This window comes from Pyrenophora tritici-repentis, chromosome 3, assembly GCF_003171515.1.
Source record: "Pyrenophora tritici-repentis strain M4 chromosome 3, whole genome shotgun sequence".
NCBI lineage: Eukaryota > Fungi > Ascomycota > Dothideomycetes > Pleosporales > Pleosporaceae > Pyrenophora > Pyrenophora tritici-repentis.
The window spans coordinates 672,917-697,421 of record NC_089392.1 but is presented as its reverse complement, the minus strand read 5'-3'; the positions used below and the strand labels follow the sequence as shown (position 1 = coordinate 697,421).

The following is a 24,505-nucleotide window of genomic DNA, read 5'->3' as shown; positions in this document are numbered from 1 at the left end:
TACCGCGCGTGTGGCACGCTCTAGTATAGCATCATAGTCACTGAAACTGAAGACATAGCAATCGCCTGGGTAACGTAAGATACTTCTTATCCTAGTATACAAAACTCTTTGTAGGCTCCAGATATGCCTGTTTGAACTAGAATAGAGGGGTTAATTCGCATTGTATCTGTCAGGTAGCCTATGTCACCGAGCCTATGTCACCGAGATTTGATAACAGGATAAGTCCAAAGATTCATGTGGTAGGCATTAGTTAAGCCGAATCGATGATACAAATCGTGACTTCGAGGGTTTTTTTTTAGTAGCAATTCAAAACTCTGATTGGTAACACAGGCTAAGCGTCGACAAACTCCTTCTTCACTACCTGATCCTTCTTCTCTTCTGTCCTATCGTGCATCTTCCTTGCCACTTCATCGGTCAGGTAGGGCTCCACATTTGGAGAAAGTAGCGCAGCAGCAATGAGTAGTACGCCAAATGGCAGAGTACAAAGGTAGATGGTCCTAAAAGACAGTGCGTACGCAGCTTTGACAGCGTCTCCCGTTGCTGCAACAATATTGGGGGTAATTCCGGGAACAGCAGTGAAGTCACCGAGAGAAATGCTAGACAGAAGTTCCGGTATAGAGGCCTCCGGAAGCCCGGCAGCCAGCGCAGCAGGTATGACCTTTTGCGGGATATACTTTGAAGCTTCAGTAGTCAAGATGGATGAATACATGCTCGTCGCGATTGCGGAAAGGCCTGTACGAATGGCACCCATGACGCCAGTGACTAACCCGATATCCGCTGGGTCCCAGAGATACGCTGTACTAGAGAGAGTGAGATTCTCAATGTAGCCTGCAGCGATGGTGCCAATCAACAAAAAGGCGGTCGTTCGCTGTTCTGTATTGTGGTTGGAAGCCGAGACGGCGGCAACAAAGGCTGTGGTAAAGACTGCTGCAACCGTCATCTGAACCTTCATGCGAGGGAGGTATCGGACACCGGCGCCACCAAGTATCTGTCCCAAGAGTAGACCGCCACCAACAGCACACTGGAAGGTTTTAGCTACAATTAATTCCGAAAACTCGCTTCAGCCCAGCACTTACCGAGAGCCACCCAATTCTTGTAATGTCAGTCGTAAAGAGCGAAGAGACCATCGTAGGCCATATGACCGTGTTGGCGTAGTAGACGATGGCCGCCAAGCTAGCACATGCGACATTGGCATCGTATTGAACATTTCTGAATAGACGCAAGGGAATCAGTGGATATTCCAGACCCGGCGCATAGGCTTCCCAGAAGCAAAAAGCAACCATGGTGGCGAATCCAGAGAAAAGTGCTCCTAGCACGTGCCCGCTCTTCCACGGATATGCAGAGCCGCCCCAGTTCATGCCAATCAGGAAAACGACAAGGCCAGTTGAAAAGAGAAAAATCCCCATCCAGTCCAGGGTCTTGAGTTGTCTCAATTTAGACTTGCCACCAACGTGGAGCATTTCCTTTGCTGTTAGCTGAGTCATCAGTGCTGAAGGCTTTTCTGGCTTACATATGTTGGTGGGAAATAGAAGAAAAAGTACAAGACCATAGCGAGTACATTGACGATACAGCCCAAAATGTAACACCATCGCCACTGCAGAGCAGTGGTTTGGTACAGAGAGCGGGCAACCGGAGGACCAAATACGGCGAATGGAACAGAGGTGAACAGCACGAATGCATTCACTGGACCTCTGAGTGCGTTCGGAACAAGTTCGCCAAGGATGATGTGGAATGATAGCTGGCCAGCAGCAGCTAGGCCATTGATGGAATTGGTGGCCTACAATTGCATCGTGAGCACTAGTCACAGCCCCGGAATTCGTCTTACTCACGATTAACATGTTGATACTTTGTGCGCTTGATCCAATGATGTTCCCAATAAGCCCAAACAGGGATGAGCAGATGAAGAACCATCTACGGCCGAATATGTCCGATAATCGTCCAACCAGCGTAAAGCCAATGGCAAATCCGGCAGTCCACGAGATGCTGACCCAAATGATGTTTGGCGACGGCCCGATGGAGGCGTTGATGAGACTCAAGGTATTAGCTGGTAGAACCCATCCCAAGTATCTGAAAGTCGTCAGTGGTTTCCTTGGTATTTGCTTTATGTGCACCTACCCCGATATCTGTGCTAGGCATGTAGCCTGTCTGATGTGAGTTGATGTCAGGGCCACAACCGCTATAACATACAATAACAGTACCGATGAAATTAAAGCTTGTAAAGTATGACTTGCCCAGATCAGCTCTGTGCCCACCCAAGGCCTCTTCAGCAACATGGTCGTGGTGAAGTCCATGACTGAGCGAAGTATGTTCTTGTGTGATGCTGCTGTTGCGGATAGTTTCTTCTGTGTATTGCTTTTGATCGGCCATGATTGAGTGTTCAATCATCTGCATGGCAGATGAAGATGCGAGATAACAAAACTGAAAGGTCCGGGTCGTCGCAGAGTTGTACTATATCTCTATCATGGAGCAATGGCGCACTAATCAATGCGCCCTTGCAAACCTGGGGACCCCAGACGCCACGTTCTGGGGGAAATAGCCGGGTAACACGGTCATGCACATGAACAACGGCAAGCTTTCGAGAGTAATGTTCACCTCGTGTTGGACGTTGGAGAAAGCCTAACATGCCTGATAGGTCTGTGGTATCCGCAGACTACCGAAAAGTGAGATTCATAAGTCTCCGTCTGCTTTGTCATGGCAAGGTGGGAGCGGTAGGTGTGGGAAGTGTGGGAAATGATGGGCGGGTAAACTTGGAGGTGTTTGCTGACGGTGACCGGGTGAAGGTATCCGAGAGTCAAGTCTAACGTTTTGCCGGGTTGGATAGCTTGTTCCCGTTCGACAATCATTACCCGGAACAACCAGCGTTCTCGGGTGCCGTGTCCAGAAGTTTGGGTTTGAGTACCCCTGTGCACATGCAAGCGATGGGCGCTGGTATTCCCCGCATTTGCGTGTCCCCATGGAGAATGGGGAGCAGGGAGTGATGCCGCCGAAGATTGCATTAAACATGCCAGATGTAATATGACCACATATTCAAGAATGATATGGTTAGTGGCTAGAGCTTCAAGTGCAAAGCCCAAAGTCAGCAGGGTAAAAGCTGTGTACACAAGCGTAAGCATGAAGGGTCAAGAGGGATTAGAAGGATCATCATCATAATCACATTACAACAAGACTTTGGGAGTCATCAAGCAACCGCGATACTCACATGTGGAGTTGAAGGGTGCCATTAGACACAAGCCAACAGCAATTCCTTGTCATGGAAAACGTCCGGATCAACCATTTCATCTATATCGTGATGACAAGCTGGCGCCAAACAAAGCATCAGGAGTGGAGTTGTGGCTCCAAACTGGGCCAAAAACACGTGATAGGGCGACATGTGCTGGAGGTCAAAAGGTCGTGATTGGCCACACGGTCGGCGGCCGCGGTTCCCCACCAAAAAGTTCTAGTAACGCAGCAGCCCGTCGCGACTGAGAGTGCGGGCAGGCGCGACCCTTTGCACTTGCGCTTGCACTCTTGCACTCACTCTCACTCTCACATGATCGAACGGTGACACAACTCCAACCATTTTCGCACATAGCATGTCTTCAGCAGAGGTGCCCTCGCCAGCGGTAAAAGAAGAGATGGCCGAAACATCGGTCGACGCAGTCCTCAGCCCCGCCGATGCTCTGTACGAGAAGTGTGCTCAACGACCTACTGGGCAGATCTTCTTCCAGCGCGATCTGTCCAACATGAATGTTGCAAACACCATGGCAGAGCTCACAGTCCTCCTCCGCGAGCTTTGCGACCGCCATCTCTTGAAGCTAATGACGTTCGAGGGTGACCCATGCTGGAAGTTGCGAACAAGAGAAGATGCCGACAAGTATGTCTTGCCAGTGACCCTACCAAACTCTCACGTTAGCATTCTAACCCTTGGTTGATTATCAGGTTACGCCGTTTGACGCCCGACGAACGCCTCCTCTATCACCACATCGATCAAGTCCAGGCTGACGGCATCTGGTCGAAAGCGCTACGAAACAAGACAAATGTGACGCAGCAGACGCTGACAAAATGTCTAAAGAGCCTGGAATCAAAGGACTTGGTGCAGTCAGTCATGAGTGTCAAGTATCCAAACCGGAAGATGTACTTGCTCAAGCACTTGAAGCCGTCAGAGGACATTGCGGGTGGACCATGGCAAACCGACGGTGAATTTGACACTGCTCTGATTGAAACCATCTCGGGTGCCGTGGCACAGTATGTGGAACATGAGACGTGCATCAAAGTACCAGGTAATTGGAACGACTACGACAGGTCAGTCGCGATTGCTCAGAAGAAGGCGTCAGCCCTGGATGCGGTACGGGACATCGAGGAAGCGCCGGCAGTCAGGTCCTACAAGCCACCCAGAGACCCGAATGCCTTCAGAATCGTCCATCGACATAAGCCACACTACCCGACTGCTGCATCTGTAGCCGAATGGCTGAACGGCAAGGAACTTATCAAAGCTAAGACGGTCCGGGAAGAGGACATGGAGCAGTTATTGGAGATGATGGTGGCTGAGGATCGACTGGAGAAGACATCGGGCACAAACTATCGGACAGTGCTGAAGGCGACTAACACAAAGGTCTACAACGGATTTGTGGACGCTCCTTGCGGCAACTGTCCAGTTTTTGATCAGTGTGGGGACGAGGGAGAAATCTCCGCGCGAACTTGCGTGTACTTTGGCCAGTGGTTGGACACCGAGTCGGAGGAGTATTAGTTGGAAGTATGTATGCATAGCGTCGGCGTTTGGGTGGATATGCGCATGAGTGACCCACGTCACATCTGCCATCTTGTATCTCGCTACGAGCCTCGGCTTGTTTGAAATGCTTCATCATTGAGATTTGTTGTTTTCACTATTTACAAGCTTGAATGTATGCACCTGGGTATCATGAATTACTTGACCTACTAGTGTATCAATGCCACTGTAGTCGCCAAACACGCCTATTAGGTGCTTACACGCAGGTGTATGTCTGCTATGTATGCAGAACACGCTAGTGTCCACACCCACATCCAGGCATGGCAAGGTGCACGTTCCCGCCAGAGTTTCGTGCCAAGGTCGATCAGCCGGCGCAGTGTCGGTCATGGCTTCCTCAACACCCTATCTGTACAGTGATACCAACCATTAATACCATGCGCTCCTAGTATAGCCACACACTCCTTTATCATCCCAGAGTTTCGCTTCAGAGCGTCTAGGTTCACTACAAACGCCCACCATGTCCGGCGCTCGCCCACTCCTTTCCAACCGCGCCTCCTCGGACATAAGCGGGGATCGCGACATGGCAGAGGAAGACGCCCTTCTTACCGGCCGTCGCACTGGACACACAGAGAAGGGCGGATCGCGGCCATGGAAGTTCTGGCGCGAGATAGGCCTTTTTGTATGGGCTGTCATCGCAACCGCCGCCGTCGTCATCCTCGCCGTCATCTTCCAGCAGTCCAACGCCGACTCCCAAACGCCCAAGGCGAGCGGGAAGAGGAACCTGATTTTCATGGTCTCAGATGGCATGGGTCCCACGTCACTATCCCTTACACGGTCTTATATGCAATTCAAGAACGGTGCGCCGTTCAGTGAGCAGCTGGTCATCGACCAACATCTCATCGGCCAGTCGCGCACACGCAGCTCTTCCTCGCTCATTACCGATTCCGCAGCCGGTGCGACAGCCTTTTCATGCGCACAGAAGAGCTACAATGGAGCCATCTCAGTCACACCTGACCATGAGCCATGTGGCACCGTATTGGAAGCAGCCAAGAAGGCTGGTTACATGACGGGGCTCGTGGTCACGACACGCATCACAGATGCAACACCTGCATGCTTTGCGGCACATGTCAACATGCGCTCAGAGGAGGACCGTATTGCCGAGCAGATGATCGGAGAACATCCGCTGGGCCGTGTTGTGGATCTCATGTTTGGCGGCGGAAGATGCCACTTCCTTCCCAACTCGACCATTGACTCGAGCTGTCGTGCAGACGGCAAGGACGTCATTGGCTTGGCCAAGAAGAATGGCTTCAGCTACATCTCTGACCGCGCTGGTTTCAACAAGCTCAAGCAGGGAGCGAATGTTGACATGCCCATGCTGGGACTCTTCGCCGATACAGACATTCCGTATGAAATTGACCGTCGCAACGAGAACGATATCTACCCCAGTCTGCACGAGATGGCCGAGGCGGCCATGCGCGCTCTGAGTGATGCTACGCGGGACAGTGACAAGGGTTTCTTCCTAATGATTGAAGGCTCGAGAATCGACCATGCAGGCCACCACAATGACCCTGCAGCCCAAGTGCACGAAGTACTTGCCTACGACCGAGCCTTCAACAGCGTACTCGACTTCATCAAGCGCGAAAAGACACAGACGGTCATGGTATCTACATCGGACCACGAGACGGGTGGTCTGGCTGTTGCGCGCCGTGAGTATACCACTAGCCTCTCCTTGTAATCAAACGTACTAACCCTTTCCCTAGAACTTCACACGTCCTACCCAGAGTACGCATGGTACCCCTCTCCGCTCGCAAACGCCTCTCACTCCGCCGAACGCCTCGCCCTCCTGTACGCCAAACACCTTCTGAGCGGTCCCACGCCTGATCAAAAAGCCGACTTCGTCCGGGACTCCATTAGCACCGGACTCGGCATCAACGACTATACCGACGAAGAAGTGCAGAACCTGGTCAAGACGCCCGACACAGCTCTATACCAATACGCAGACATGATGTCGCGGCGCAGTCAAACCGGCTGGTCGACACACGGCCACAGCGGCGCAGACGTGAATATCTACTCGTCGGATCCCAAAGCTGCTTCCGCGCTTGTGGGTAACCACGAGAATACTGAAGTTGGCGATTTCCTCCGCGACTACTTGGCTGTGGATGTGGAGGCGATTACCAAGGAACTTTTGCAAAAGGGCAAGGGCTTCATGGTGCAGATGGTCAATGATACCGAGATTAGCTGGATTGGAAAGGTGCCCGTCGACGGAGAGAGGTTAGATGGACAGACGCATTTGGCGAGTTACTCGGGGGATCACAAGAAGAGAAATCTGGGCTCAGTGCATGGTGACGATTGTGGATGCGGGCATTGAGTTAACAGGGCGTATACATTTGCACTGATATCATTTAGCGATTTTGTCTGCTGGATTGCTCCGAATGGCGTTTTGGTTTCTTGCTAGGATATTCTCAGGCTGTTTTTACACATAGGGATGAGACTACTAGCACGGCGTTTTGCTATGCTGGATTTACAATCAATTTCTTGTTACCGTATCAGCATGCGCTGCTAGTTTCACGTGATGCATCTTTAGCCCACCGCTTCTCGCATATACCCGGGTGTCATTAAAACACTGAACATACTAGTGTAAAAAAGCCCCTGTAGTCGCCAGACATGTCTAATGGGCGCTTAGCCACACTGCCCAGTATTTTATGACACCCATGTGCATAGTCTCTAAAACGGAATGTCGCAAGTCTCAGCCTGATGTACTAATTAGAATTATGCACATTCGAGCAAAGGCAAACTGGACTTGATTTCGAGTTGGGCCTGCTGTCTCTTCAACATCAAATACATTAGCTACCCTAGCAGCCACGCCTGTTCCTCATAGCAAACTCTACATACTATGGTTGGAGGCAGATGACCCGCTCATCCCGTAACCATTAAACGCCACGCTAGATAAGAAAGGATGGGATCTAAAACCGACCTGAAGCCAAGGCCCATGGGGATCCTGTACCGATCACGTCAAAGGCGACCAGGCACAAAAATGGTGAAAGGTATTAAGAGGCTATTTACAGCGCCGATCATGACTGCACAGTCATGTATACGGCTCTAGAACTTTTGCTAAAAATGGGTATCATGCAGGGCAAACGTTGGAGGCGGTATCTAGACGCCAAAGTCGTTTCCAAAGGTCCCACTGCCATAAGTCCAATCTGGCTGCGTATCCAACAGCCAAGATACGGAATCAAACATTTCGAAGCTATTTGCACTTGCCATGCCGTTAGTGAGAGGGAGGGGCATGCTCAGCGTACTGATTTGAGGGTTGAAATTGGGAAGCGTCGTATGCTCTGGGCCTTCCATGACAACGCCGGGCGGCGGTGTAGAGTTTGTCGAAGAGTCTGGATTGGTGGGGTTCGTCATGACTGTGTTTTCAAGCTGCTCAGCTGCGCCGTTGACCTGCGCTTCTCGCCAGCGCCATGCACAGTCAAACAACACACTCATACTCATCCGACTACGGATGATGAGACCAAGGGGGTCCTCGAACATGCCAGTGCTGTCTCTTCTGTCACTTTGTTGCTGGTGAAGCTGTTGTTGGTTGTGGTGGTTGAACATGCTATTCATACCCGAATTGGAGTTGAGTGATGGCGATTGCGAGAGACTATGCAGACTGCGTCCACGTGAGCTCTCTTTCCATAATTGGGCTAGAACTTCAGCAAATCGATCCAGTAGGTCGTTGGACCACACCTTTGCCTTTCTTAGCGCATCGACAGTTTGTAGGACAAATCGCCGACCTTTGTCTGCGGGCAGTTTGCTAGCAAAATCAGAGTTGAGAAGCTTGAGTAGTGCAAAGCCGGCCGCGAGAGCCATCTGCATGACGTAATATGGAACATGGGGTAGTTTGCCATCGCGCTGTAGTTTGAAGACGCGCTCGAGATAGGCGGTGGCTGCAAAGTACAAAGCGACCAGATCGTCACGTCTTTCAAGCCGAGCCTCTGGATTGAAGAACGAGTATAAGTGAAGGTGGAGTGATACCGCAAAGTGGTAGAGTTCCTCAAGATCTACAATTCAGTCAGCAAACCAACAACGACAATGAGATGTCAATCATTCATACCGGTATCTACGCCATCCAGAGAGCTACTCTGCTCTTTGAGGCGCTCTTCCTTCAAACGGTCTGCTTCAAGACTCATATAGCTGATAGCAGCGCCTTCGGCAAACCGGTGGCTGTTCACCGAGTACAAGAGCTTGTTAATCCTGCTTGCTGCCATCTCCTGGCGCAAACGCACAAACAGAGTAGGTGGTATGATGCGCATGTGCTCTTCATCGTCTATTTTGAAGTCGAGGGTCGAATCGTAAAGTGTGATGGAAGGCTGCCCGTTTCCTGTCGATACTCTGGCGCATGTCAGTCCTAAGTGGGGGAGGGGGGGATTACATCAGTTCCACTTACGTTTGAGCTACGATATTACAGACGGCCCATGTCCGCAGGCGATCGTGTATATCTTCCCGACGCAGCCGCATTCTGGTGCGAGAGAAATCATCGGGGTGAGTGGGTTGATGTAGGCCGATTTGCATGGCCACCTGCATCATGGCACCGCATAGGATAAAGGTTGGATCCGTCACTGTACGCTCCGCCGGCAGTGGCCAAGTGCATAATAGACACAAAGCTTTGACTACGTGGTGGTTTGGCTGGTTTCTTATCGAATCCCATATAAGATCGCTCAACGGTTTGGCGAGTTCCTTCAGTAAAGATGGACGGGGTGCGTATCGTCGTGCGGCAACAGCAACTATGGCCCAGAACAGCAGCCTGTGGTCCTGCGAATAATACTCATCGGGTGACCGTACCTGGTCCAAGAAGGGTAGGAATGGATGGTATAGTTGGAAATACTCGGCGAAGAGTTCGTTGATCTCGCTGTGTCCAAGCCGTACTTCACCCGCACCAAGCGAAAAGAACATGGGCGATCCACTGCGTAGGTCTAGGAGAGAAGTAGCAGCGACTTGTGTGTGCTGAGTTTGCAGGAATGCGTCATCTTCAACCTTGGGCATGGTGCTGGGAGTGAAGCTGTGGCTGTGGCTGTCCGAGACTTGCTGGGGCGCATTCAAGACGGGCTGGTTCGGCGTCGACTGGCCCTCGTACATGGCCAGCCTCTCGCGGAGGTACTCCATTTCCTTTTCCATCTCGGCATTGCGGTTGCGCTTGCCGACGCGCTTGAAATTGGGCTGGATAACGCATCGGAGGTTCTGCTTCTGGCATCGCGCGCAACTGATAAAGGGATCTTGCTGGACGTTACACTTGAGCTGCAAAAGCACTGTTAGCGGGGCTATGAGACGTCGGTGGTGGCTGTAGCATGCACGAGCAATCTTTGTGCTGAATCACTGTCACCGCGAATACACTGATGGCCATGGAGCAGAAGCGGGCGCGTGCAACACCCAGGCCGAGTTTCTCTGTTGTTCGCGCCAACTTGCGCTGCTGCTTGCATTCCCTCACTTGCTTAAACACTGAATGCTTACCTTTTGCTGCCGGCACTCGTTGCATGCGCGCTTCACCGCGGTACTGCGCCGCGACGAAGAGGAAGGTCGCGTGTCCCCATCGCCGTTGTCGTCGTCGTCGCTCGAGGCGGAGCGTTTGAAACCTCGCGTGTGGGTACTGTTTGGACTTGCGAAGGGATGCGAAAGGCCGGTTAGTCCTGGCGTCGTCGGCGACATGGACGGTAGCATGCTGCTTGACATGGCCGACCGATATCGCAGGGAATTCAAGTAGTCAGAGGGGAGTAGAAGTGGGGGTCACGCTGGTAGAGTCCGAGGCCGCCAGCTCCAGTGAGTCTTCATCAGCCGCGCCAAAACTCAACGCTCCAATTCCGCTGCCGCGAAAAAAAAGACGACTTGATCATGCGCGTCGCGACCCAGCTCGCCATCTACAAGCACCCGCAGCGAGCCGCCAATTTGTGGGCTCTTGCGCGCGGGCAAGCTTGTCAGAAATGGCCAGCCGTCACCAATCACGGCTTGGGAGCCGGCTACAAAACGCGGCTCTAGGGCCTTGTTTTGGCCATGTCCATCGGCCTGCCCTTTTGCTTTCTCAACTTCATTGACTTGCTCATGTCCACGTCTCAAGTCTACGAATGTCACTAAGAGAGTATGTAAAGTGTTAGTCATTCACGTCATATGTGCATGTATACGGCAATCGTTCGCTCGTGCACGTCACTGCCAAGTAAATCAACACAGTGAATCGCCAAGACTGATATTAACACGACCGCATACTGCCGCCCGGTGTGAACGTGTGAACCTCATGTCGTAGCTTGTGGATGTATTTATGACCCTACTCAGCTACATCCTGGCCGCCTGACGCACAAATCGTCTTGATATCGTAAAAGTCGACCGAACCAGGAGACTGCCCATAATGCACATGAACACCGATGACCCAGTTTTGACATGCTAAACACCTTGACCCGTCCATGCTCCGCTTAACGCTTCTTTTGCTGGGACTCCTTGAGCACCTTCTTGACCACCTTCTGCTCCTCGATCAGGAAAGCGCGGACAATGCGGTCCTGAACGCAGCCGGCGCATCGCGATCCACCGTAGGCGCGCTGGACGGTCTTCTTGGGGCGCGAGATTTGGGCATATTCGCGGGGGCGGAGAGCGGGAACACCCTGGAGCTTGGTACCGCAGTCCTGGAAGTCGTCAATAACATACCCGAGTGACCCCGGGTGTTTAACTTACACCGCACTTGGGAGCAGTTCCCCTCTTCTTGATGTGCAGATAACGGAGCTCGCCGCCGGGAGTCTTGATGACGCGAACCTTTTGGCTCTTGGTGTTGTATGGCGCACGTCGCCTCTGCCCATCTTGTCAGTCTCAATTCCCAAAACGATTTTTTGATGCTTTCAATTGCGATTTCGAGCGCTAGGCGTTGTGGAGCGACATACGTAGGTGAGTCTGTTGGACGGCATTGTGACGGGGGATCAGTGGGCGATTGTCTGTTGCAGTGTAAGAATAAATTTCGTATACGACTTGACTGTGCGCGTTCCGTACCTGAATCTAAACGACGAGTTAGTGTATGGGGAAGATTGATGCAGCAGGACAAAGCAAACGTACCACTGGATGCTGTCGTTAGTAGCGAGGTCAGAGAATGAGAGAAGCGAAATTCCCGTGTGCACCGCTCGGCTACCGCCGCTGCGTCCACGCTAGTGGGCTGGGCATAAAACAGCGGGACCCACCCAGATCACGTGCAAGCATCGCAGCCTGCTGGAGTCGCGAAGACAAAAGTTCATGCACGATGCTCACAGGCCATCTTGTCCATCAACAACTTCACACCACGCGCCGGGGCTGTTTCTGGGCCTTGTGTGCGCTACAATTTATTCAACTTTCGAGCAACTGGACACTGTCTCGAAACGTGATCGCCGACGCGACTTTCTCTTCTTCGACCGCGGCGCTGTCCGCAAAGTCGACTCCTAAGCTTGTTGCGCGACCAACTCTGTTCACCAGACGAGGATAGTGCAGCAGTAGGATCGCATTGGAGAGGTTTGTCACTCCTTGCTTCAACACCCCCTAGGTACCTCTACCTCATTGCGCTCGCCCATTAAACTATTCACTCGCGCCTTGCCACTCTCTGACATCACGGGCATCTTCAGACAAGCTCAGTCAAGATGGCTTTCCCCCCTCCACCACCACAGCAGCCGCCACCACCTCCTCCACCAGGTCCGCCAGGTTCTGGATATGCGCCGCCGCCACCACCGCCCCCTCCTGGACCAGGCCCGCCGCCCGCGCCTGGTACTGTAGGCCCTCCCGGTATGCGCCCGCCAATCGATCCCCAGATCGCCAAGTTTGCGCAGAAGAAGAGGGATTGGGTACGGCAGCAGCGCCAGAGGTTCGGTGAAAAGCGCAAAGCCGGATTCGTTGAGACGCAGAAGGCGGACTTACCTCCCGAGCATTTGCGCAAAGTCTTCAGAGATATCGGCGATGTTTCGCAGAAGAAATTCACTACGGACAAGCGAAGCTATCTCGGTGCGCTCAAGTTCATGCCGCACGCAGTCCTTAAGCTGCTCGAGAACATGCCCATGCCATGGGAGAGTAGACGAGACGTAAAAGTCCTCTACCACACCAATGGTTGCCTGACACTCGTCAACGAGGTTCCTCGCGTCATTGAGCCCGTCTTTCACGCACAATGGGCCGCCATGTGGCTTGCCATGAGGAAGGAGAAGAGCGACCGTCGGCACTTCAAGCGTATGCGTTTCCCTCCTTTCGATGACGAAGAACCGCCGCTGTCGTACTCGGAGAACATTGAAGACGTTGAGCCACTGGAGCCTATTCAGCTCGAGCTTGACGAGGACGAAGACCGTCCGGTTTACGAGTGGTTCTATGAACATCGCCCTCTTCTCGATACCCCGCATGTCAACGGACCCAGCTACGAGACCTGGAATCTCGACCTTCCCCAGATGGCGACACTCTACCGTTTGAGTAAGCAGCTTCTCAGCGAGACTGTGGACAAGAATTATTTCCACATGTTCGACATGAGCAGCTTTCAGACTGCAAAGGCGCTTAATGTCGCTATTCCTGGAGGACCACGCTTCGAACCGCTGTACAAGGACATCGACCCTAACGATGAGGACTTCGGCGAATTCAACGCCATGGACCGTATCATATTCCGATCGCCTATCCGGACTGAGTACAAGGTGTCGTACCCCTATCTTTACAACTCCCTACCGCGGAGTGTCAAGCTAGCATGGTATTCGTACCCTCAAGTCGTCTACGTTCGAGCCGAGGACCCGGATCTACCGGCATTTTACTTTGATCCCGGAATCAACCCAATCTCTTCCAGGGCAGTGGCCCCAAAGAATCTTTCTGTGAGCCACGAGGATTTTGTTTTTGGTGAGGACGATGAGGATGATGAGGACGACTTCCAGATGCCAGAAGAGATGGAACCATTCATGGCGGACGAGGAACTTTCGACTCCAGAGACTGCATCAGCAATTGCGCTCTGGTGGGCCCCACATCCCTTTGACAAGCGCTCGGGTCGTATGGTTAGGGCACAAGACGTTCCTCTGGTCAAGCAGTGGTACCTTGAGCACGTTCCCGCAGGTCAGCCGGTCAAGGTCCGGGTCTCTTACCAAAAGTTGCTCAAGACATTTGTTCTCAACGAGCTTCACAAGAAGCCACCTCAAGCACAGAACAAACAGAATCTCATGCGGACGTTGAAGAGCACCAAGTTCTTCCAGCAGACCAAGCTCGATTGGGTAGAGGCGGGTCTGCAAGTTTGCCGACAAGGTTACAACATGCTGAACTTGCTCATCCACCGGAAGAATCTGACCTACCTCCATCTTGACTACAACTTCAACTTGAAGCCTGTCAAGACACTGACCACCAAGGAGCGTAAGAAGTCGCGTTTCGGAAACGCTTTCCATCTTATGCGCGAGATCCTTAGGTTAACGAAGCTCATTGTCGACGCCCAGGTCCAATATCGCCTAGGCAACATCGACGCCTTCCAGCTCGCTGATGGTATTCTTTACGCGTTCAACCACGTCGGTCAATTGACGGGTATGTACCGATACAAGTACAAGCTCATGCACCAAATCCGTTCGTGTAAGGATCTGAAGCATTTGATCTACTATCGGTTCAACTCGGGTCCCGTCGGTAAGGGCCCTGGATGTGGCTTCTGGGCCCCTGCCTGGAGGGTTTGGCTGTTCTTCATGCGCGGTATCATTCCTCTGCTCGAGCGGTGGTTGGGTAACCTGCTTTCTCGTCAGTTCGAGGGTCGACATAGCAAGGGCGTTGCCAAGACAGTCACCAAACAGCGAGTAGAATCACACTTTGACCTGGAACTACGCGCTGCAGTCATGAGCGACCTCATGGATATGATGCCCGAGGGTATCAAGCAGAACAAAGTTAACACTGTTCTTCAGCATTTGTCAGAAGCATGGCGCTGCTGGAAGAGTAACATTCCCTGGAAGGTACCGGGCTTACCAGCACCCATCGAGAACATCATTCTGCGCTATGTCAAGAGCAAGGCTGATTGGTGGATCTCGGTCGCACACTACAACCGTGAGCGCATTCGACGAGGTGCTACCGTGGACAAGACTGTAGCTAAGAAGAACCTTGGACGATTGACTCGTCTGTGGCTCAAGGCAGAACAGGAGCGTCAGCACAACTACATGAAGGACGGTCCTTATGTGTCCTCCGAGGAAGCTGTAGCGATCTACACCACCATGGTCCACTGGTTGGAAGCCAGGAAGTTCCAGCCGATTCCCTTCCCTAGTGTTTCTTACAAGCACGACACCAAGATTTTGATTCTTGCCCTGGAGCGTCTGCGAGAGGCTTACTCTGTCAAGGGTCGTCTCAACCAGAGCCAGCGTGAAGAACTAGCACTCATTGAGCAAGCTTATGATTCCCCTGGTACAACTCTGGCTCGTATCAAGCGCTTCCTACTCACCCAGCGTGCGTTCAAAGAAGTTGGCATAGATATGAACGACAACTACAGCAACATCAACCCTGTCTACGACATCGAACCGATGGAGAAGATCACTGATGCGTACCTCGATCAATATCTTTGGTACCAAGCTGATCAACGACATTTGTTCCCGGCATGGATCAAGCCTTCTGATTCCGAGGTACCGCCACTCTTGACGTACAAATGGGCCCAAGGTATCAACAACCTGGACAAGGTTTGGGAGTCACAAGACGGCGAGTGCAACGTCTTGATCGAGACCCAACTGTCCAAGGTCTACGAGAAGATCGACTTGACTATGCTGAACCGTCTGTTGCGACTCATCATGGATCACAACTTGGCCGACTACATTACAGCAAAGAACAACGTCCAGCTGAACTACAAGGATATGAACCACGTCAATGCTTACGGCATGATCCGTGGTTTGCAATTCTCCGGCTTCGTATTCCAGTTCTACGGCCTCGTTCTAGATATCCTTCTCCTGGGCTTGCAGCGTGCGAACGATATCGCCGGTGCCCCCGAGAGCCCCAACGATTTCCTCCAGTTCAAGGACAAGGAGACAGAGGTCCGCCACCCGATTCGCTTGTATACGAGGTACATTGACCGCATTTGGGTGTTCTTCAGATTCACTGCTGAGGAGTCGCGCGACTTGATCCAGCGCTTCCTAACTGAGAATCCCGATCCCAATTTCGAGAACGTCATTGGCTACAAGAACAAGAAGTGCTGGCCACGTGACTCTAGGATGCGACTGATGCGCCACGACGTCAACCTCGGCCGCGCAGTCTTCTGGGATCTCAAGAATCGTCTACCTCGCTCGGTGACGACGATTGAGTGGGAAGATACCTTTGCTAGTGTTTACAGTCGGGATAACCCTAATCTGCTCTTCTCCATGAACGGGTTCGAAGTACGCATCTTGCCAAAGATTCGGAACACCACTGGTGAATTTCCTACCAAAGACAGTGTATGGTCACTAGTCGACAATTCCACCAAGGAGCGCACTGCAGATGCTTTCTTGCAGGTCACCGAGGAGGACATCCAGAAATTCAACAATCGCATTCGACAGATCCTGATGTCGTCTGGGTCTACTACTTTCACGAAGATTGCCAACAAGTGGAACACGACACTCATCGCCCTGTTCACGTACTACCGTGAGGCGGCTGTGTCGACGGTCAACCTGCTTGATACGATTGTCAAGTGCGAGACGAAAATCCAGACGCGTGTGAAGATTGGACTAAACTCCAAGATGCCTTCCCGATTCCCGCCAGCTGTATTCTACACTCCCAAGGAGCTTGGTGGTTTGGGCATGATTTCCGGATCTCACATTCTCATTCCCGCGAGTGACAAGCAATGGCACAAGCAAACCGACACAGGCATCACACACTTCCGCGCCGGCATGTCGCACGACGAAGAGACACTCATTCCCAACATTTTCCGTTACATCATCCCGTGGGAGTCCGAATTTGTCGACTCTCAGCGTGTGTGGATGGAATATTCGCAGAAACGCCAAGAGGCTCAACAGCAAAATCGGCGATTAACCCTCGAAGATCTTGAAGACAGCTGGGATAGAGGACTCCCTCGTATTAACACTCTCTTCCAGAAAGACCGCAGTACTCTCAGTTTTGACAAGGGTTTTCGCGCACGGACCGAATTCAAAATTTACCAACACATGAAAAGCAACCCCTTTTGGTGGACCAGCCAACGACACGACGGTAAACTGTGGGCACTCCAAGACTACAGAACGGATGTAATTCAGGCGCTTGGTGGAGGTATGTATTCCCCAGACACTTGGTATGCCTACGAGAAAACTACTAATTTGTATACAGTTGAAACCATTCTCCATCACACATTATTCCAAGCGACGGCATTCCCGTCATGGGAAGGCCTGTTTTGGGAAAAAGCTTGTTTGCAGAACGGCACTAAGCTCCTTCGGTACGACGCTACTGAAGTAGCGGTGGAGGAGGTAAAGGACGGTGACCTATTATTGGGTCCAGATGGAGGACCTCGAGTTGTCAGCAACGTGGTGAGTGGCACTGACCACCTTTACCGCATCAAGATCGGCGGACGTAAAGAGGATCTGGTCGTCACCTCCAACCACATCTTGGTCCTGCATCGTGAGAAAGGTGCTGGGAATGTATACGCGGAGCCGTCGACTGAAGATCACCACTGTCGATTTTCTGCACAGCTAGACGATCTTCCTGACCCGAGCTCTGATCCCGCTGCTGCTGACCGCCCCAACAATTTGGTCAAAGCTCGAACAAACTTCATTTCGGCATTCAAGAGCGCGCTTGCTTGGCTGCTGAAGGCCGAGCGTGGAAAGAAGGGAGCAGACACTGTCCGTAACACGCTCAACGGTACTACCGGTATCACCAGTCGTCAGGAATCCTACATTGTGAACATTCCAGTAGGTAAAGGTAGCAGGGCTGAGTACGCCACCTTTGCCTGGGGTAATCCGGACCGCACGAACATCCAAGGACATGCCAACCACCCTCCAACCTTCTTCGCAACCAAGGACCTCGCTTTCGCCGCAGCTGTTGCAAAGAGTAGAGAGATTCATGCGCGCGATGGCGTCACTCTTGCAAATCTACGTCAGCGATTCGAAGATAAGTCTGCTGATGGTAAAGGTGGAGAGATCCGCCTCGACGCTGGCTTACCCAACATGTTCTTGCTCTGGAACAAGAACGGCTCCGGTTTGAAGATACGGGTGTACTGTTCCCGCAACTACACGAAGTACGGTCGCAGCTATTCTTTCCCAGCTCTTCCCGACGACAACGCAGCCGGCGTTGAGGACTCTGAAGACGAGGAGGATGACCTGCTCGACACTGAACTGGACAGCGTCCCAATTTCAGCATCCGAACGTTACGATACAGTCGAGATGACCGCTCAGGAATTCGCCAGTGTCGATCCAACCATACAGTCGAAATACAGGTTGTTCAGATGTCCTGGATTCGACCTCCCCGAATCGGACGTACCGGTTCATCCTTACTTCCTAGGGCTTTGGCTTGGTGATGGCTCTCGGACCTCCACTACCATCTACTCAAACCATGAGCGTGAAGTTCGCGAATTTTTGTCTAATTACGCTGCTGAGTTGGACCTTCACTTTGTCTGGCATGGGGGTCTAAACTACGCTACAGTAGGCCGAACACGCCTTGCGGATCGACCCTTGCCAACGGTGAAAGAAGGCAAAGCTCCTGCACGACCAGCGGTTCGCCATGCGCGCCAGACTATCATTAAACAACGCCTCGCGGGTGGTTGGACGTTTCAAGAGAATCGAGGACCTCGTGAACTTAGGCTTTGGATACGTCCTGGAGGTTTGATCGAGAAGGATGGTCAGAAACGCGGGCGCAGTGAGAGCATCCCACTGTCACCAGAACCCCATCAGCGTCCTCGTCTAGTCACCTCGTCTTCGTCACATCCCCAGCCCGCATCATCAATAGGTTGGCATGAAGCAGCCAGTCTACGTGCCGATATTTCGGCATTGGCGAATTCGATACCCGTGGAACCGCTGTCTGAGATCCTATCTGATCCTGAGCTTATGAGCATGGCTGGTCCCGCTAATGTGCCTGACGAGACAACGCAGTCCGCGTTTGAAGCAGATGAGGTATGCATTGATTCAATTTGCACTAGCCTTTCTCTAACACATGTACAGGAAGACGATCTAAACGAGTACCTCGATTTGATCGAAGCTGAGAGTGCTGACGAGATGAGCGATGACGAGGATCTCAGCAGCGACGACGTTCATATTATCAACCACGACACTGGAGGCCGTCCATCACACTACGAGCGCCAACGTGTCACACGCCTGGGGGCTGGTCGCAGGGTACACGGTGATCTACTTCCTGAGGAGCAAGATGAACTCGTCAACGAGATTGTTGAGCACGACGAAAACGCCACTGCCGAAAACAGCACTGGAGTTAACAAGCTCCTCGTCGCACTTCGCAAACTTGGAGTGATGCCGCCACCAGGTGAGACTGGTCATGAGGTAGATCGGAAACACATCCCCACTGCATACATGAAGAACTCCAGGGCTGTTCGGCTTGCTGTGCTTGCTGGTTTGTTAGATAGTGATGGCTGGTATGTGTACCCAGAGAACATGTTCGGGTTTGCTCAGAGTGCACTCTGGCACAAGACGCTCTTCTGGAATACTGTAGCACTGGCAAGATCTCTGGGCTTCAGTGTCTGGACTACCGAACGCGACATGTGGAACCCTAACCGAACGAAGAAAACACCTCACTTTTTCGCTCAGATTTCCGGAAATCTTTCCGAAGTTCCTTGTCTTCTGACCCGCAAGAAGGCATGCGAACGCTACATTCCTCAGATGCATAGTTTCGTGATCAAGGACATCACTCTCGAATCCTCGCCTACTGGCTGGTCTGGCTTCAAGGTTGACCAGGATCAACTATATCTCCGTCACGACTACATTGTACTTCACAATAGCGGCTTCGAAGAGGTATGTGTTCTCCAAACACCTAGTCTCCAAACACCTTGTACGTTGCCAGAACGCTGCTAACATGTATACAGTCGATGAAATTCAAGAAGCTCACGAACGCCCAACGCTCCGGTCTTAACCAGATCCCGAACCGACGATTCACTTTATGGTGGTCCCCGACGATCAATCGAGCCAATGTATACGTCGGGTTCCAGGTTCAGCTTGACCTAACTGGTATATTTTTACACGGGAAGATCCCCACGCTCAAAATTTCGCTCATCCAGATATTCCGAGCCCATCTGTGGCAGAAGATCCACGAGTCAGTCGTCATGGACCTGTGTCAAGTGTTTGACCAAGAGCTTGAACCACTTGGAATTGAGACGGTTCAGAAAGAGACTATTCATCCGCGAAAGTCCTACAAGATGAACAGCTCCTGTGCCGACATCCTGCTTTTTGCCAGCCATAAATGGAGCGTATCACCACCATCCATGCTGCACGACACCAAGGATACCATGAGCGCGACGACTACGAACAAGTTCTGGATTGATGTACAACTTCGGTATGGGGACTTCGACTCACACAACATCGAGCGATATGTACGCGCAAAGTACCTCGACTACACACAGGATAGCATGAGCATCTACCCATCGGCTACCGGACTCATGATCGCCATCGATCTGGCCTACAATCTGTACTCGGCATATGGGCAGTACTTTCCTGGGCTGAAGCAACTGATCCAGCAGGCTATGGCGAAGATCATGAAAGCCAACCCCGCCCTTTTCGTCCTCCGTGAGCGCATTCGGAAGGGTCTGCAGCTGTATGCATCGGAGAGTTCGCAGGAGTTTTTGAATTCCCAAAACTACTCGGAGCTGTTCAGCAATCAGATCCAGCTGTTCATTGATGACACCAACGTTTACCGCGTCACAATCCACAAGACTTTCGAGGGTAACCTAACGACCAAGCCTATTAACGGCGCCATCTTCATCTTCAATCCTCGCACTGGACAGCTGTTCTTGAAGATTATCCATACGAGTGTCTGGGCCGGTCAGAAGCGTCTGGGTCAACTAGCCAAATGGAAAACGGCCGAAGAAGTTGCAGCTCTCATTCGATCTCTGCCTGTGGAAGAGCAACCGAAGCAACTTATCGTCACTCGCAAAGGTCTGCTCGACCCGCTTGAGGTGCACTTGCTAGACTTCCCCAACATCTCGATCCGTGCGTCTGAGCTACAACTTCCATTCCAGGCTGCTATGAAGGTTGAGAAGCTTGGTGACATGATTCTTCGAGCAACTGGGCCTCAGATGGTGCTTTTCAACCTGTACGACGAATGGCTAAAGACCATCTCCTCATACACCGCATTCTCGAGGTTGATTCTTATACTTCGTGCCCTGCATGTCAACCAGGACAAGACCAAGCTGTTGTTGCGCCCAGACAAGACTGTCATCACCCAAGAGCATCACATCTGGCCCTCGCTAGCGGATGAAGATTGGGTCAAGGTCGAAGTAGAGCTCCGAGATCTCATCCTGCTCGACTATGGCAAAAAGAATAACGTCAATACCTCGTCGCTTACATCGAGCGAAGTCCGTGACATCATCCTGGGTATGGAGATCTCGGCGCCTTCCATGCAACGTCAACAGGCGGCCGAGATAGACAAGCAGCAGGAAGAACAGCAACAGTTGACTGCTGTCACCACGAAGACTCAGAACGTTCATGGAGAAGAGATGGTCGTTACGACAACATCGCAGTACGAACAAGCATCTTTTGCCTCCAAAACTGAATGGCGGACAAGGGCTGTTGCCACATCGAACCTTCGCACTCGCGCCAACAACATCTACATCAACTCTGAGGATGTTAAGGAGGAAGATCACTTCACCTACGTCATGCCAAAGAACGTGTTGAAGCGGTTCATCACAATCGCCGATCTACGCGTACAAGTTGCTGGGTATCTCTATGGCAAGTCGCCCCCGGACAACAACCAAGTCAAGGAGATCAGTACTATTGTGATGATCCCTCAAGTCGGCAACACCCGTGATGTCCAGCTTCCCAAGGAGCTGCCTAAGCACGAGTATCTGGAGGACCTTGAGCCGTTAGGCATCATCCACACCGTCAGTGGTAACGAGCCACCGTACATGCAGGCAAGCGACGTCACTCAACACGCTCGTCTCATGAACCGACACGCTAGCTGGGATAAGAAGACCGTTTCCATGACTGTCTCTTTTACACCCGGATCAGTTTCATTGGCAGCGTGGGCTCTCACGCCCAACGGCTACAAGTGGGGCGTTGAGAACAAGGACACGATGTCCGACAACCCAACTGGCTTCAGTACTAGCTTTGGAGAGAAGTGCCAGCTTCTTCTGTCAGACAAGATCCGAGGTTATTTCCTTGTTCCGGACAACGGTATCTGGAACTACAGCTTCATGGGTAGTGCCTTTGGCACGGTAGAGAAGAAGCCGGTCCATGTGCGTCTCGATACGCCTGTCCGCTTCTACGATGCAGTTCATAGGCCACTGCATTTCCATAACTTTGCCGAGTTGGAAGACGTTTGGGTTGACCGCGAGAACCAGTTTGAGTGAGTAGGGGCCGAGTGAGTGAATTGGGAGTGATTGAGTGAGTGATTGAGTGGGGAGCATAGGCGGCGTTTGGTGGATCATTGGCGTTCATCATGACATGGGAACAAAAATATGCAGTGTACTATAATTATTTCGAGAACGCAATCCCAAAGTTCATATGTGCTGTGTTGGTTCAACATACTCTAATCCTTCTTCTTTCTGCGATAATCTGTACCACATTCTCTACTTTACCAAATATGTATGATTATGCTGATATCCCTTTGGTTCTTCATGGCGACTACTTGTGTGGTGAGACAGCGTTCCTTTGTAAGACAGGGACATATCTTGGCGCATACACGGGAAAATTTGTGCACTCGTGAGGGTATATTGCAAGAATGTAGACATCGTGTATATGTGTTATCAGCATCAATGTCACTGCTGTAGACACTGGTATACATCAAGTATAGGGATTAAAGTCACAAATGCAGTTAGATATAGGGGTTAGACGTATACAAAGGGTCAACACGTAAGCAACCGTAGTAGATAATAACAGTGAAGTATACCAGCACACCTACACAACGGGAGCAACCCTTGTATCTAACCAAAGAGCTAGAAAAGCATGATCAACTTAATGGTTCGGCTCAAACCCTTAAGTGTCAATCATATCCTCTGCTGCACCAGACGCCAGTAGACCCATGACTGTAGTACCAAACCTAGATATGTAATCGCTGAGCTTCCTTTCACAGTATTCACGATAGGCCATCTGAAAAGATGCGATGTCTCTGTAGGTATACCCTTTGTATTCGACCTCGCCACTTGATGTTAGAACCGCGCCCGGAAAAGAATGTCCTGTTGCGTTGACACCCAAACTGATAGCCTGTTGACCTAGTCGCGCTTCGTGAGCGTGTGCTTTGATTTCCTCGAGCTCAGTCTCATGCTCGATTTCGCCACGAACTCCGTCATTCTCATTGTCATGCTCGGGGTCTGAGCCACTGGCCGACTTGCCTAAGCAACCTCGCTTTTCATCTCGCTTCTTCTTGAAATCAGCTTTGGCTGCTGCACCCTCTTTCAAAAATCGCTTTTGAGCTAATATGAGGGTTTCGTCGTCCAGTCCCATATCGAAGATGGCATCCACACTAGCGAACAATTCCTCGGGCTGGACATGTTAGCAATTTGAGCTTTGAGGACAGGGGAAGAAAGAATAATGAGCTTACATTGCATCACATGAGTTTCCAAGGCGTTGACAATGTTCGCACCGAATTGAGCGACCAGTGGGTGGTACACAGATCCCATCACCGCTGCAATGGGCAAAGCTCATGCAACAACCTAAGCAAGGCCGAACCTGTAATGCTGGGCTTGTATCATTGTTACTTGGCTTTACCTGCGCCTTGATCTTCAATTCAACCTCGGCTTTCGAGTTGGTCCTAGCTTTTTCTGTTTCTGCTGCTGAGAGTACTTGGGCCGCAGCATCCTTCTTGAATTTCGCGAATATGGCTGCCATATTGAGCTGTTTGGGGACAAAAGGTTGCGGTTCAGTTGCATCTGTGCTTGGCACCAATGTGGTCCCCGGCGGTGCGAGGAGATCAAGGTTATGTGGTAGCAGTAGGTCGTTTGGGAAGAAGTGCATCCCATGCTTGAGGGTGTTGAGCGGTCCGAGTTTGAAGATTTTCGGGTCTAATTGCCGCATCTTGGCCGCTGAAATACCAGCTTGGTAGGCTTTGGCAATGTTGCCTCCCGGCCATGCATCTAGCTCGCCCAATGAGCATCGCACTCAGAAGTGCGGAGGATTCGGATGCCGCGATATATACGTTGGTTGAAAGTGGAGCTTGGGCTGGTTTCTCTGCGTGCTCTGCAGTTTGTGCGGGCTGGGCTTGTGTGGGTCGTACTTGTGCGGGTTCTGTTGGGAAAGACTGTGGCTTTGGCAGGGAGGGGCTTGGTTTGACTGCGCCCATAGGGCTCCATCGAGCCAGACGGAGGCATACTCTCGGTTGTCGAGCTTGATGGCACTCCGGTAACAGTATCATTTGTCGCCGCGTGGAGTTGGGCAATCAGGTCTTCTTGTGCAGGCTGCGCGGCTGGGTCATTCGGCGGCGTAGTTGAGCTTGGCTTGGGGAACGGTATCTTTCAACCATGGGAGCCAGGCTGCTCTGGCGCGAGCTCATCTTCGTCGGACTTGGCGTTCTTGCGGTCGGAATCAGTGCGGTTGGCAGTGCCTCGACGGCCACGACCGAGCTTAGAACTCTGAATCGATGGTCAGCAGAAGCGCTGGACTAGAGGCTAGTGTGATCAATAAGCTTACTTTTTGGGCCATTTGCTTTGAATGTTGTGTATGACTGAGAAATCGCGCGGGGCAGAGTAAAGTTGGCTGAAAACGCGCGAGTGAGTTTGGATTAGTCACTACCAAAACACTT

The 24,505-nt window shown here is 51.8% G+C and overlaps 8 protein-coding genes across 8 annotated transcripts; 3 read left to right on the top strand and 5 right to left on the bottom strand.

The window, feature by feature from the left end:
* Nucleotides 1–331: 331 nt before the first annotated feature.
* Nucleotides 332–2,367, bottom strand: PtrM4_076550 (trichothecene efflux pump; the record flags this gene model as incomplete). Its single annotated transcript, XM_066106229.1, has 6 exons — nucleotides 332–1,021; nucleotides 1,077–1,463; nucleotides 1,511–1,777; nucleotides 1,830–2,067; nucleotides 2,116–2,141; nucleotides 2,188–2,367. 6 exons carry the CDS (start codon nucleotides 2,365–2,367, stop codon nucleotides 332–334), a joined length of 1,788 nt encoding a protein of 595 aa, XP_065963167.1.
* Nucleotides 2,368–3,572: 1,205 nt separating this feature from the next.
* Nucleotides 3,573–4,726, top strand: PtrM4_076540 (RPC34, DNA-directed RNA polymerase III, subunit C34; the record flags this gene model as incomplete). Its single annotated transcript, XM_001940619.1, has 2 exons — nucleotides 3,573–3,853; nucleotides 3,919–4,726. The coding sequence occupies 2 exons, from the start codon at nucleotides 3,573–3,575 to the stop codon at nucleotides 4,724–4,726; spliced, it is 1,089 nt and encodes a 362-aa protein (XP_001940654.1).
* A 496-nt stretch (nucleotides 4,727–5,222) lies between these two features.
* Nucleotides 5,223–7,073, top strand: PtrM4_076530 (PhoA, Alkaline phosphatase; the record flags this gene model as incomplete). Its single annotated transcript, XM_001940618.2, has 2 exons — nucleotides 5,223–6,411; nucleotides 6,466–7,073. 2 exons carry the CDS (start codon nucleotides 5,223–5,225, stop codon nucleotides 7,071–7,073), a joined length of 1,797 nt encoding a protein of 598 aa, XP_001940653.1.
* Nucleotides 7,074–7,858: 785 nt separating this feature from the next.
* PtrM4_076520 (Zn(II)2Cys6 transcriptional activator) lies at nucleotides 7,859–9,865 on the bottom strand (the record flags this gene model as incomplete). The annotated part of the gene is made up of 3 exons (XM_001940617.2): nucleotides 7,859–8,751; nucleotides 8,805–9,082; nucleotides 9,138–9,865. 3 exons carry the CDS (start codon nucleotides 9,863–9,865, stop codon nucleotides 7,859–7,861), a joined length of 1,899 nt encoding a protein of 632 aa, XP_001940652.2.
* A 1,283-nt stretch (nucleotides 9,866–11,148) lies between these two features.
* On the bottom strand, nucleotides 11,149–11,631 carry PtrM4_076510 (60S ribosomal protein eL34; the record flags this gene model as incomplete). The annotated part of the gene is made up of 3 exons (XM_001940616.2): nucleotides 11,149–11,355; nucleotides 11,405–11,518; nucleotides 11,608–11,631. 3 exons carry the CDS (start codon nucleotides 11,629–11,631, stop codon nucleotides 11,149–11,151), a joined length of 345 nt encoding a protein of 114 aa, XP_001940651.1.
* An 840-nt stretch (nucleotides 11,632–12,471) lies between these two features.
* On the top strand, nucleotides 12,472–22,495 carry PtrM4_076500 (PRP8, U5 snRNP spliceosome subunit; the record flags this gene model as incomplete). Its single annotated transcript, XM_066106228.1, has 5 exons — nucleotides 12,472–16,888; nucleotides 16,946–18,720; nucleotides 18,769–19,569; nucleotides 19,641–22,108; nucleotides 22,489–22,495. 5 exons carry the CDS (start codon nucleotides 12,472–12,474, stop codon nucleotides 22,493–22,495), a joined length of 9,468 nt encoding a protein of 3,155 aa, XP_065963166.1.
* A 248-nt stretch (nucleotides 22,496–22,743) lies between these two features.
* Nucleotides 22,744–23,211, bottom strand: PtrM4_076490 (uncharacterized protein; the record flags this gene model as incomplete). The annotated part of the gene is made up of 1 exon (XM_001940614.2): nucleotides 22,744–23,211. One exon carries the CDS (start codon nucleotides 23,209–23,211, stop codon nucleotides 22,744–22,746), a length of 468 nt encoding a protein of 155 aa, XP_001940649.2.
* A 1,007-nt stretch (nucleotides 23,212–24,218) lies between these two features.
* On the bottom strand, nucleotides 24,219–24,405 carry PtrM4_076480 (uncharacterized protein; the record flags this gene model as incomplete). The annotated part of the gene is made up of 2 exons (XM_066106227.1): nucleotides 24,219–24,335; nucleotides 24,394–24,405. 2 exons carry the CDS (start codon nucleotides 24,403–24,405, stop codon nucleotides 24,219–24,221), a joined length of 129 nt encoding a protein of 42 aa, XP_065963165.1.
* Between the last annotated feature and the right edge of the window lie 100 nt (nucleotides 24,406–24,505).